Raw genomic sequence first — 15034 nt, forward strand, 5'->3', positions numbered from 1 at the left:
CAAAACGTCAAAAAAACATAATTTTTTATTAAGGCACAAAAATGTCAAAAAACGCCATAGTGTAGTTAGGCATCAAATGATATAGAATATTAAGGCATGAAAACGTCAAAAAAACATCATATTATATTTAGGCATAAAAGGTCCTAAAAACATAATAGTATGGTAAGGAATAAAACGACATAGTAGAGTAAGGGCATAAAAATGTCAAAAAACATCATACTATAAAATGGTATAAAATGTAAAAAAACACGATAGTATAGTATGACATAAAAGGTCAAAAAAACCCCACTGTATATTAAGGCATAAAAGGTCATAAAAAAGTGTTAGTATGGTAAGGAATGAAACGACATAGTAGAGTAAGGCATAAAATTGCCAAAAAACGTCATTCTATAAAATAGTATAAAAAGTCAAAAAACGTCATAGTATAGTATGGCATAAAACATCAAAAAAACATCATATTATATTAAGGCATAAAAGGTCCTAAAAACGTTATAGTATGGTAAGGCATCAAATGATATACTATTGTAAGCCATAAAAATGCCATAAAACGACATATTATAGTATGGCATAAAAATTTCAAAAAGCGTCATAGTATAGTATGGCACGAAACGTGAAATAAACATCATCGTATATAAAGGCATAAAAGGTCATAGTATGGTAAGGATTAAAACAACATTGTAGAGTAAGGCATAAAAATGTCAAAAAACGTCATATGGCATAAAAATTTCAAAAAACGTCATAGTATAGTATGGCATTAAACGTGAAAAAAACATCATTGTATATTAAGGCTTAAAGGTTATAATATGGTAAGGATTAAAACGACATAGTAGAGTAAGGCATAAAAATGTCAAAAAACGTCATAGTATAGTATGACATAAAACGTCAAAAAAACATGATTGTATATTAAGGCATAAAAGGTCATAAAAAAGTGTTAGTATGGTAAGGAATAAAACGACATAGTAGAGTAAGGCACAAAACGTCAAAAAAAATCATATTTTAGTAAGGCATAAAAGGTCCTCAAAACGTCATAGTATGGTAAGGCATCAAATGAAATAGTATTGTAAGCCATCAAAATGTCAAAAAACATCATAGTATGGTCAGGCATAAAGGGGTGACTGTTGGATTTGAACCTAGAACCTTCCATTGAAGATACAACTGTTCTAACCACTAGACCATCATGGTGATGCTGTCATTCATAAAAATGTCATAGTATAGTAAGGCACAAAAATTTCAAAAAACGTCATAGTATAATTATGCATCAAAATGTCAAAATATGTCAGTATAATATGGCATTAAAATTTCCAAAAACATCATACTATATTAAGGCATAAAAATGCCAAAAAAGGTCATAGTATGGTAATGCATAAAAGGGTGGTAGTGGGATTTGAACCTATAACCTTACAAATAAGAGACACCTGTGCTAACCACTACACCATCATGGTGACACTGTAGGAAGACTCATCATATTATATTAAGGCATAAAAGGTCCTAAAAACGTCATAGTATGGTAAGGCATCAAATGAAATAGTATTGTAAACCATAAAAATGCCAAAAAAAGTCATAGTATAGTATGGCATAAAAATTTCAAAAAATGTCATATTATGGTAAGGCATAAAGGGGTGCTAGTTGGATTTGAACATCGAACCTTCCGGTTAAGAGACAGCTGTTTCAATCACTACTCCATCATGGTGCCACTGTAGTGTGTAAAAATGTCATAGTATAGTAAGGCACAAAAATTTCAAAAAACGCCATAGTATAGTTAGGCATCAAAATGTCAAAATATGTCAGTATAATATGGCATTAAAATTTCCAAAAACATCATACTATATTAAGGCATAAAAATGCCAAAAAAGGTCATAGTATGGTAATGCATAAAGGGGTGGTAGTGGGATTTGAACCTACAACCTTACAAATAAGAGAAACTTGTGTTAACCACTACACCATCATGGTGACACTGTAAGAATTCTCATCATATTATATTAACGCATAAAAGGTCCTAAAAACGTCATAGTATGGTAAGGCATCAAATTAAATAGTATTGTAAACCATAAAAATGCCCAAAAAAAGTCATAGTATAGTATGGCATAAAAATTTCAAAAAATGTCATATTTTGATAATGCATAAAGGGGTGGTAGTGGGATTTGAACCTAGAACCTTATGAACAAGAGACACCTGTTCTAACCACTACACCATCATGTTTACACTGTTAGGTACAAAAACGTAATAGTAAAGTATGGCATAAAAATGAAAAAAAAAACATCATTGTATATAAAGGCATAAAAGGTCATAGTATGGTAAGGATTAAAATGACATTGTAGAGTAAGGCATAAATATGTCAAAGAACGTCATACTATATAAAGGCATAAAGGGTCATGGTATGGTAAGGAATAAAACAACATAGTATAGTAAGGCATAAAAATGTCGAAAAACGTCATACTATAATATGGTGTAAAACGTCAAAAAACGTCATAGTATGGTAAGGCATCAAATGATATACTATTGTAAGCCATAAAAATGCCATAAAACGACATATTATAGAATGGCAAAAAAATTTCAAAAAGCGTCATAGTATACTATGGCATAAAAATGTCATAAAACGTCATAGTATAGTATGGCATAAAACGTAAAAAAAAACGTCATCGTATAGTATGGCATAAAATGTCAAAAAACGTCATAGTATACTATGGCATAAAATGTCAAAAAACGTCATAGTACAATAAGGCATTAAAATGTCAAAAAACATCATAGTATAGTATGGCATAAAATGTCGAAAAACGTCATAGTACAATAAGGCATTAAAGTGTCAAAAAACATCATAGTATAGTATGGCATAAAATGTCATATAATGCAATTGAACAGTAAAGCATGAAACATCATAGTATAGTATGGCATAAAGTGTCAAAAAACGTCATAGTATAGTATGGCATAAAAATGTCAAAAAACGTCATAGTATAGTATGGAATAAAAATGTCAAAAAACGTCATAGTATACTATGGCATAAAAATGTCAAAAAACGTCATAGTATAGTAAGCCATACAAACGTCATAGTATAGTAAGGCATAGAAACGTCATAGTATAGGAAGGCATACAATTGCCAAAAAACGTCATACTATAAAATAGTATAAAAAGTCAAAAAACGTCATAGTATAGTATGGCATAAAAATGTCAAAAAACGTGATTGTATATTAAGGCATAAAAGGTCATAAAAAAGTGTTAGTGTGGTAAGGAATGAAACGACATAGTAGAATAAGGCATAAAATTGCCAAAAAACGTCATACTATAAAATAGTATAAAAAGTCAAAAAAAGGTCATAGTATGGTAAGGCATCAAATGAAATAGTGTTGTAAGCCATCAAAATGCCCAAAAAAAGTCATAGTATAGAATGGCATAAAAATGTCAAAAAACATCATTGTATATTAAGGCATAAAAGGTCATAAAAAAATGTTAGTATGGTAAGGAATAAAACGACATAGTAGAGTAAGGCATAAAAATGTCAAAAAACGTCATACTATAAAATGGTATAAAATGTCAAAAAACGTCATAGTATAGTATGGCACAAAACATCAAAAAAACATCATATTATATTAAGGCATAAAAGGTCCTAAAAACGTCATAGTATGGCAAGGCATCAAATGATATAGTATTGTAAGCCATAAAAATGCCATAAAATGTCATATTATAGTATGGCAAAAAAATTTCAAAAAGCGTCATAGTATAGTATGACATAAAACATCAAAAAAACATGATGGTATATTAAGGAATAAAAGCTCAGAAAAAAGTGTTAGTATGGTAAGGAATGAAACGACATAGTATAGGAAGGCATACAATTGCCAAAAAACGTCATACTATAAAATAGTATAAAAAGTCAAAAAACGTCATAGTATAGTATGGCATAAAAATGTCAAAAAACGTGATTGTATATTAAGGCATAAAAGGTCATAAAAAAGTGTTAGTATGGTAAGGAATTAAACGACATAGTAGAATAAGGCATAAAATTGCCAAAAAACGTCATACTATAAAATAGTATAAAAAGTCAAAAAACGTCATAGTATAGTATGGCATAAAACATCAAAAAAATATCATATTATATTAAGGCATAAAAGGTCCTAAAAACGTCATAGTATGGCAAGGCATCAAATGATATAGTATTGTAAGCCATAAAAATGCCATAAAACGTCATATTATAGTATGGCAAAAAAATTTCAAAAAGCGTCATAGTATAGTATGACATAAAACATCAAAAAAACATGATGGTATATTTAGGAATAAAAGGTCAGAAAAAAGTGTTAGTATGGTAAGGAATGAAACGACATAGTATAGGAAGGCATACAATTGCCAAAAAACATTGTATTATAATATAGTATAAAACATCAAAAAACGTCATAGTATAGTATGGCACAAAACGTCAAAAAAAACATCATATTATATTAAGGCATAAAAGGTCCTAAAAACGTCATAGTATGGTAAGGCATCAAATGAAATAGTATTGTAAGCCATAAAAATGCCAAAAAAAAGTCATAGTATAGTATGGCATAAAAATTTCAAAAAATGTCATATTATGGTAAGGCATAAAGGGGTGCTAGTTGGATTTGAACCTCGAACCCTCTGGTTAAGAAAGAGCTGTCTGAATCACTACTCCATCATGATGACACTGTAGTGTGTAAAAATGTCCAAGAATAGCAAGGCACAAAAAATTCAAAAAAGGTCATAGTATAGTACGGCATAAAAAGGTAAAAAAAAAAGAACATCATAGTATAAGTATGGCACAAAATGTCAAAAAACATCATATTATATTAAGGCATGAAAGGTACTAAAAACGTCATAGTATGGTAAGGCATCAAATGAAATAGTATTGTAAGCCATAAAAACGCCCCAAAAAAGTCATAGTATAGTATGGCATAAAAATGTCAAAAAACATCATAGTATACTAAGGCATAAAAATGTCAGAATACGTCATAGCACATAAGTCATAAAAATGACAAAAAAGTTTATAGTATGGTAAGGCATAAAGATATTGTATAATAAGGCATAGGGGGGCGGTAGCAGGATTTGAATCTAGGACCTTCTAGAAGGGAGACAATTTCTCTAACCCCTACACCACCATGGTCACTTTGTCAGGCATAAAAATGTCGTATAAAAATGTGAAAATACATCATAATATAGTAAGGTATGAAAATGCCAAAAAAGGTCATAGTATGGTAAGGAATAAAGGGGTGGTAGTGGGATTTGAACCTAGAAACTTCTGGGTAAGCGACAACCGCCCTAAGCACTACACCATATTGGCGATGCTGGTAGGCATAAAAATGTCATAGTATATTAAGCCATTAAAATGTATAGTAAGGCATAAAAATGCCAAAAAAGCATGGTATGGTAAGGCATAAAGATGTCATAGTATAATAAGGCATAAATGGGTGGTAGTGGGATTTGAACTTAGAACCTTTTGGATGAGAAACAACTGTCCTAACCACTACAGCACCATGGATAAAAATAAAAGCATGACATATTCTTAGGCATAAAAATGTCATATTATAGTAAGGTATAAAAATGTCAATGAACATCACAGTATAGTAAGGCATAAAAATATTAAAATACTTCATAGTATAGTAAAGCATAACAATGTCATAGTATTGTAATGTATAAAAAAGTCAAATAAGGTCATACTCCAATAAGTCATGAAAACCCCAAAAACATCATAGTATAGTAAGGCATAAAAACATCATAGTATGGTAAGGCACAAAAATGTCAAAGAATGTCATAATACAGTAAGACATAGAAATGTCAAAAACATCATAGTATCACAATGCATGCAAACATTATAGTATAGTAAGACATGAAAAAGTCAAAAAACATCATATCAAGGCATGAAAAGGTCAAAAAAAGGTCATAGTATAGTAAGGCATAAAAATGTCAAAAACGTCAAAGTAAGGCATACAAACGTCATAGTATAGTAAGGCATAGAAACGTCATAGTATAAGGCATAATAAGTCATTAGTAAAGGAAAGTATAAAAAGTAATCATATAGAAAGTCATAAAAAAGTCATAGTATATTGAGGCATAAAAATGTCATAGTATAGCAAGGCTTAAAAAACATAATAGTATTCATTGTGACATTTCAAACTTTGATATATCCACAATTTTCTGATTACTCCTGCTAGCAACCTGACTCGTAGTGTATAAGGCATAGGCCAGAGTTAACTTCAGTTAACATGGTTAAATGACATCAGTTGACATTTTTTTTGGTGACGTTAGGTACCACTTTGATATTCTCACATGACGCGAGCCTTCAGATAGTCCCCGCCCTTTCAGTCAATCAAATGCTAGCATGCCTAAATTGGTGTCTTGGAAACACAGCCTCTTGGAGGGCACATTGGAATGATCTAATACGACTTCACTCAAAACATAGTGTGAATGAGTTCAGCCAAATATTGGTAGGAACAATTTTGTCCTCCTAAAATAATGGTAGGAACATGTCCTTACCGTCCATATGCAAACCTATACCTACACCCAGAAATCAAAAGAAATGCTCATGAGACAGTCAGAGAACTGCTACCACCACTGTTTTTTTTTAAAAAGAAAAAGAAAATAAAAACATGAATTTAATTAACAAACACAATATTCTAAGGTTAAAGAATTAAATTAAGCAGTATGCCAACAAATTCATTATCAAAATTATTAAATAGGCTACAATTAACTACAACTTGAAAATGAATCTGAATATGAATACAATATCTGCCATGCCTGCAGGCAAACACAGCAGTTTTGTGAGATCTAGTGGCTAAGCTCTGCTCTGGCTCCTTGGGGAGTCTGAGAGCATAGGATGAAAGATGGAGGAGCCAAAGCCAAGCATGATGAAGGTCAAGCACTAAGAGAGAGAGAGAGAGAGAGTAAAACCTTTTACAGTCTTAAAGGGGAAATGGGAGGAACCAAAGCTAAATTTTAAGTGTGATATCAAAGTGTCTGAATACTTATGTTAATGTAATATTTCACTTTTTAATATATTTGAATTTTTTTTTTTAAATATTCTGTTTTTAATTAATCTTTTAGGGGTACTGAGTGTAGATTGATGAGGGTAAATGAGGGTTGAAGGTTTTTAGGATAAGGCTGCAACATAACAACATGAAATAGTTGAAGGGGTCTGACCACTTTCTGAATGCACTGTATGTCTACAACTACAATTGTACAATTGTTTTACCCAGTTTGCACAGTGGATCTGTAAACATTTACTGAAATGCACTGTTCCTTAGCTAGAGTCATTAAAGTAAGGACATCTAACAGCTTCTGGGCACATTTCAGCATTTTAAGTCCTTGTTTATATACTTTTTAATCAGCAGTACAAGTAAGAATAGGTTTGTCAACGGCCTGCATTTGACATTTGTTTGTTCAGCACTGTTATCAGCTCAGTAAATTTGTATATGAGCTAGTCAGTAGGGACTTGAAGTGGTTTTATTAATATTAACTCTCATTTGACTTCTGATGAAAAAATTACAGAAATGTTAAAAGACGCTGTAGCACTGTTCATTTATATGCAAAATAAATTAGCTTAATTTTGTATTTCTGTTAATCCGTTTACTGGCTGGCCACTAAACAAAAAATGTCAGTATAGTAATTCCATAATTGCTACACACACCTAAATCACTACAAACTTTTTGTTATTCAAGGGTTTCATGTTAAAATGTACCAGACCGAAACATTCTCCTATGATTACTTATCACATTTGAGTATTAGTGGCTAAAGAAAACAAGACATTTAATTTCCTCATAATGTATATGTGAAGAAGCTTGACATACTAGAAATGTATGCTACTACCCTTTGATTCAGTAGTAATATTGACTAATTATAAAATCCATATTGTAGCCAAATGCATACAAAATGAGATCCACTACGCATCCAGTATGGATCTGGGCCAGTTCCAGTATGGATCAAAGGTGGATCTGGGCTGGATCCAGTATGAATCTGGGCTGGATTCTGTACAGATCTGGGTCTGAACCAGAACAGATTTGGGCCAGATTCAGTACATATCTGGGAGGATCACCATGAAAGAACCGTCATCCAGCCCAGAGCTGGCCCAGTTGCCCACATTCGGGCCAAATAATTTTTGCTATCTCGGATATGCTATACATGAGGTAAAGGGTGGGGGATTTTTGCTTATTCATGATCAAGCAAAACGAGAGTCACCTCTTGAGACCTTGCTTAGGAGCTTAGGGGCACAGATTACTCATGCTGTGCGCATAAGTGCAACATGACATATGAGTACATTCTGCTTGATACATGAGAGCACTGTATATACTGTACATGCTTGAGCAGAGAAAATGCAGCACACAGGAAAATTCTGCATTACTGCAGATGGACAGCCTATTCAGCTAAACCCTATCAAATGGACCTCATTGTATATTGCCCTTTTACTCAGTGTGCAGTCAAATGCCAGTGTGGAATAATAATAGATGCAGAAGGATCAATAAAAATCTTGTTAACATGTTCACGTAGGTCCATCCTAATGGCTCTCTGTGGTAGGATTTGTTACAGTCACACCTGGCTTGGCGCTGTGAATTACTTCTCTTTACTGGTGAGAATCAAGTGATTTCCATTCCACCCATCTACACAATACTCACAACTACTGTGGTAGTTGCTGATAAAAGCATCCACCATGTGATACTATGGTGCTCCATATGAAGGTCCATGCTTTTTAATTTCAAAACAAGTCAACTTTCAGTCAAGGTTAATGTTGAATAATCAATTTGCTAAATATTGTTGGCAGGTGTACAATGTGAAAAAAAAGAACTGGCAGGTGACAGTAGCACTGACTGCCTTTGACTGCACAAGTGGGCACTCAGTTGAGACAGACGAGCCTCCTACTTTTTAAGTTGCAGAGTGTTAGGTCTAAAATGGAACTGTAAACATTGGCAGAACAATGGACACTCACTAGGCTGATGTTTTCAGGCCTTTGAAAATCACGCCTTTGTTTCTCTCAATGCACAGGCTGAGAAAGAGAGAAGCTGCCAAAAGAAAAGCATCTTTCTCTCAGAGTGAGACAAACAATGCACTGTTCTTCAGGGTTACACAGCCTGTGTTCCACCTTTTACAAATCAATAAGCTCTTGAATAGCAAACAAAGACATAGTAGACACACTTTAATAACACAAACTTCAGTGGAAAAAGTGCTTGTTGGTTCAGAATTGACCCATCCCTATTCTTACAAATTAATGAAAGAGAAGACCCTTTGGGAGGACTGATCGAAAAGTAGAATGAGTCATCATTACGCATTTGCATGGGAATTTGAATTCTCAAACAACAGGCTGCTGTGAAATCCTTCAGCTATTTTTGCAGTACAAGTCTTCATTTTCTGAATAGAAGGATATTATGCTCCGGCAGTCAGGCACTGAGGAAAAAGGAAAATTAGCATAAATGTTTAAAGTTGATTTTCATGGCCAGACACCACAATCAATCTAAAATAATACAGTAAAGTCAAATGAAAGTGAACATATTAGCAGCTGATAAATGACTGCTTGGTACCTGTACCTCTTGCCAGCACAGTCACGGCAAAACTGCTCACATTGAAAACTGGCCAAGCTAAAATGCCAGCTTACTCAGTTGATGCTTTATGTCATAAGGCCGGCCTGCTGTTGCACCATGTTGGAACATATTGGATAAGCTCTACTCAAGCCCACCAAGTAACAGTTATCATAGGCGTTACCAATGTATGAAAGACTAAGAGTCTACAACCATGCTAGCAGCTCTGTAAGGCTGTACTTTGACACAGCAGTGCTTTGAGCAAAATGCTAACATCAGCACACATACTGACAATTACAATTTAAAAACATGCTAATGTTTTGCAGGTAGTGTATACCATGCTCACCATCATATCTTAGCTTATCATGTAAGCATGCTAACATTGGCTAATTAGCAGTAAACATACAGAGGCCGATAGTAATGTCATTCGCAGATATTTGCATTTACATTTACATTTACTCATTTGCTTTTATCCAAAGTGACTTACAAGTCAAGGACAACACTATAGCTTCAGTGCAATAGGAGACCTTGAAGTAAGTACTACTGTTCATTGAGGTGAAGTGCAAGGAGATCAGGTAAAGAAGTGCACTGAAAGTGCATAGTAAATGCTAGTTAGGCATGTTAGGGTGTAGTGTTAAGAGAGTGGGTTCTTTCTGAAGAGATGAGTCTTCAAGAGGTTTTTGAAGATAGAGAGGGATGCCCTTGCTCTGATAGATTTTTGTTGCTTGCTGCAACAGTGGAAAACCACAAATGAGAACAGTCTGGACTGCGATTGCCTTGTGTGCAGGGATTGCAGTGTCAGACGATATTCCTTGAAGGAATGCAGTGGTTAAAAAGGAGCGTAAGCATATATGATTGAGCTCAAGTAGATGGGTTCAGACCCAGTAGTTACTCTGTAGATAAGCAATAGTATTTGATTCAGATGCCCATGGATTGCCAGTGGAGGTCATTGAGCAGTGGAGTGATATGTGTGATAAGGGTTTCACTGTGCGGCAGTAGTTGAGGAGAGAGATAACCATGGCTTGTACCAAGAGTTGGGTAGTGTGCTCAGTCAGGAAAGACTTGATTTTTCTTATAGTGCAAAATGGTATGATCAAGAGACAGATGCAACATAGTTAGAGAAGGTTAGCTGAATCACTCAGGTTTTCCGTGGCCTTAGTTGGGGTGAGAGATGAAGACGCGATTTTGATGCTGAGATTGTGATGGAAAGGTTTAGTTAAAGGTGGTGTTCCTTCATCCATCCATGAGACAAGCTGAGATCTACGCCAAGACCATCATCCGGCGGGAACGACGGATATAGTTGGGTGTCATCTGCGTGTTGATATATTTTGTTGGATATCAACTGTATATCAAATTTCATGGCAATCCATTTAACAGTTGTTGAGATATTTCAGTTAGGACCAAAGTGGTGGACTGACCATTAGACCAACATTGCCATCAATAGAGGCACATTACTAGAATGGCTACAATGGTTACTAGAATTGTCTGAAATGCAGCACATTTGGAACAGTGAAAGAAAAAAAGGCCCCTGAAGAATAGTTTCTTCTGCTGCCTATTTAATCTTGCAAAACTTCTTTTCATGGTGTTTCTCAGCTCCACCGTGGTTTTGCAGGGATTAAAAAGTAAGCCTTTTGTTTAAGTGTTGTGACACTGCATTCAGGAAACAATGCCATCGTCGATAAGTAATTGGCAGGTTCTACACGGGGGCACCTTTAAGGCAGAGTGGTTTTCTATCTATTTATCTGTCTATCTATTTATTATAGACACACACACACACACACACACACACACACACACGCACACACACACACACACAAACAGCCAGACTGAGGATGTCACAGCTGGAGTGGCAGTATTTTGGGCAGAGAGATTTCACAGAGTGCAGACACAGTACTTGGTTTGCGTAAATGGCAGTCATCCATCAAGGCAACTTAATTATGTCAGCAGCCACTGCGCAAAGGTCTTGTGAGACATGTTGTGTGTATTTCATTACCCCCTGTAAGTATGCGCTTACTGTGGATATAAAATCAAAATGGTGGTCCAAGTCAGCCTTGCAGAGGTTGGTGACAAATTTGTATCCAGTAGCCTACAACATAAAAGAAGTAGTTCTCTGTGTCCCCTGACTTCTGCACACGAGTAGCAGAGACTTCTTATCCATAAGTGCAGATTCTGAAATTTTCCCACTGCTTACCAATCTAAGCAAAACATTCCCTACCCCCTACTCATTCATGTCACAATCCCATCACTAAATTGAACCATTAAGGCTGTAACACACCCTCTAACACAAGATACACACAGAAACAACTTGTAGCCCACACACTCCTTTTGTGCATTGAAATGCTCAAACAGTCCTCAGTGTATGTGAGAGAGCTCTTTCCCACAGACTACTGAAGTTGCATGCATTTCCATTTGCTAGGTCAGCATAGGCACATAAGCCTCTCCTGCTGGTAATTAAATATTAATGGATTTGGGAGATAAATTTAGAAAGCTATGTGAAACTGAAATGAATATGGTCCTTGGAAGAATGTGTATATTGACCCGATAATAAAAGTCAATTTCCAAGAAAGCTAAACGCGAGCTATGCAGTCTTCTACATGGGGTGTGGCAGGGAAAGTGTAAACTATACAATATTTCTGGAGGTCAAAAAAGAAACGACTACATCAACATTCAGGAGGTGGTCAAAATAGCAGGAACACGACTATAATCCAACCACTAACCATCCTGAACAGAATTTGATGTCACACACTTACTGTTTACTGAAAAAGTACTTTCCTGGATTGTATTTTAGCAGGTTATTGTGTCTATTGTGTGTCTGTCAAAACAAAATCTTAATAATCAGACTGAGTGGAGCAGCTCACCTGCATAGCAAGCTGCAACTACTACAAATTAATCGTTTCTCATCCATCATCATGAATGAATGAATTTTTGCGTACATAAGAGGCAATATTAGCAAATTGTAATGGCATTGGCATGCACTGTGAAGTGATGATACTTAAACTGAACTGAAGATAATAGGAGTGTTTCAAGTAAACCATTTAGAGGACATGAAGTACTGTATCTGAACTAGCATTTCTAGAAACTACTCGGCTTTATGCCAACCACCAATTGTTCTAGAGAACTGTGTTGCTCCATAAACAGAGCATGTGGGTATCAGACGCACTATTTACACTGGGGAGTCTAATTGACACATAGGAAAGTGCTGCAAAGACCAGGCTTATAAAAAAAAGCTCCCCAGTAAACCTGCAGCATAGGAAGCACAACGCTGGCACAGGGGTCCATTAGAGACCAGTCCAGCCCCAGCTTGTACACCATTATTAAAATTACAGCTTTAAAATCAGGCCAGCAAAGCACTAAGAGGATATAAACTGTATCCTGCTGTATTACATTATGAGAAGCAGCTCTGGCAGATGAGAAAATGAGTCAGTGTGGTTCAATGACTGCACTATGATCAGAAGCTGGGGGTCATTTGAAGGCTCAATGAAGACACAACACTGACTCCATGGACACCTTAGCTGGCCAATCCAAACACAGATCAGGAAAATCTGGTAGCTAAGAAAATAAAATCCTTTCAGCTATGCAAAAAGATGTGATCTCATTTCATTGTCATGGATGTGAATCAATCTACAATCTTAATTAAAAAGGGATCTCTGTGACCATGAGTCTGGACTCAGATGTGGAATCAATGGGTTGTAATTTCACTGATGGGTGTGTAGGGCTGCGCCTGTGCACAGACACATGTGGGTGCAGCCATGTTTGAGCCTCTCATTCTCTCCTGATGATGACTTGCTTTTTTCCCTTCCTCACCATTATATTCGCATCAGGGTTAAGTCTGGCTCATGTAAAAACTGTTTATCCATTTTGACATTGTAAAACTGGCTTACAGATGCCTTCTAATCTGTGATCAAATTTATATCAACTCCTTATTTGATGGTAAATATCCAGAAAACTTTTGGATTCAGTCACAGACTATTCAGCATAGATGCAGGTGGATGACTTGATAAATTACATATTTAAACCAAGGGGGAGAGTTTTTGTGAGTTGAGGATGGGATATAAGATTAAAAGGAGAGTTATTTACGGGCACAAAAAACTATAACTTGTCATGTCACTATGTGCAAATAAACTGATTAAGGCAGCTCCCCTAAGAGTAGAAAAGAGAAGAAGCAGCAGTTATAGGCGGGGGGGGTGCCGGCCTCTGTCCATGTCTGTGGTGCTGAAATAAAGTCATTCATCGCTTAACATTGTTTCCTCGTCTGTGCGAGTACTGTATTTTGTTTGCAGGAATACGCATTTCTTTTGCGCGGGGACTCCTCTCTTATGAATGAACAAAACCTTGTTGCCACTGTAAAGACGGTCAGCTATTCCACACACGCACAAGCGCACCATCCATCCAAGGAACCGGCGGAGCCACCGGCCCCTATTCCCTTCAAACACACAATAAGGGTACAGCATGCAGCTAAAACCAATGACAAACAGTCTGTATGTGTTGCAGCGACTCTGACATTAAAAATAGGGCCTACTACACCGATACAATTCGCGAATATCTCCCCAGTGAAAAGCAGGCAAACCTCTCCTTACCATCTCGTTCGCATAACTGTATGGCGTCTAAGCTCAGGTCCTTGATCATCCCCTCGCAGGGACTTAATGGACTGGTGATGTTGTGCGCCAAGCCTGGTACCTCCATCTCTGCAGAAGAGCCTGGGTGATGCTACTGGTGAATTGCTGTCGCTGGCTAAATATTGTCCACGGGACTTGCACAACAACGGGCTTTCGGTCCACGTTCGTCAAGGAAGGAGAAAAGAAAGAGAAAGAGAGACGGGTTTCCACTCAGCCCCCTGCTCGTTCCGTCGCTCACAGCTCTCCTCTCTGTCTCCTGGGTGGTGCGGCTAGTGGCGCGTCAGCGGAATCGTCACGGGCGCTAACAACAGCACAAGCCGCCACAGTTTGTGTTTGCAACGTGAAGCATAGCAGTTTCTGCAGAGATGCGTTGAAATGTAGCAGCCTGTAGACCGCATAGATGCCAGTCAGTCTGTGCGTTTATCTTAGATCATGCGCTCCTCATGCATGCAGCTCCCCTGTGCCTTTCACAGCCACAAGTGTGTGTGTGTGTGTGTGTGTGTATGTGTGTGTCTTGTGTGTTATTCTGCCGCGGGACAGTTGAACATGAATAGTTCAGCGGATTAGTGCAGAGACGTTCCGCAAATTCAATGGCTTCTTATGTAACCAGATTAGCCCGGTGTTCCCCCTTTGGTTTAAGTCTCCATGCAGACCGTCCACACACACTCCCGTTCTTCCCTATTTCACGTTCAACGTCGCCCCAACAAGGGTCTCTCACATGTCCTTATTTGGTGAGGTGTAGCCCTCTCTAGCAGGAGCGCAGGTGCAAGTGGACCACACAATAATGAGCTGGGGGATGACTCTGACTTAATGAGCAACATAATGAATGAGCAGCCGCACCTCTGCTTTTCTGTCTCGCAGACGATCTTTCTTGCGTTGCAGACATAATGGCACATAATAAAAATGGAAAAC

At 36.7% G+C, this 15034-nt stretch overlaps 1 protein-coding gene across 1 annotated transcript in view; it reads right to left on the bottom strand.

Moving 5' to 3' along the window:
* Positions 1-14558, bottom strand: part of LOC111663784 (phytanoyl-CoA hydroxylase-interacting protein-like) — a 26868-nt gene extending 12310 nt beyond the window's left edge. Inside the window, exon 1 of the mRNA XM_023418108.2 lies at positions 14084-14558. Coding sequence (XP_023273876.1) covers positions 14084-14189 — 106 coding nt within the window. The 5' untranslated portion in view covers positions 14190-14558. The remainder of the gene's footprint in view (positions 1-14083) is intronic.
* Positions 14559-15034: the final 476 nt, after the last annotated feature.

Source organism: Seriola lalandi, unplaced genomic scaffold (genome assembly GCF_002814215.2).
Source record: "Seriola lalandi dorsalis isolate HSWRI2012SDOR001 ecotype SW California unplaced genomic scaffold, Sedor1 jcf7180002054580, whole genome shotgun sequence".
NCBI lineage: Eukaryota > Metazoa > Chordata > Actinopteri > Carangiformes > Carangidae > Seriola > Seriola lalandi.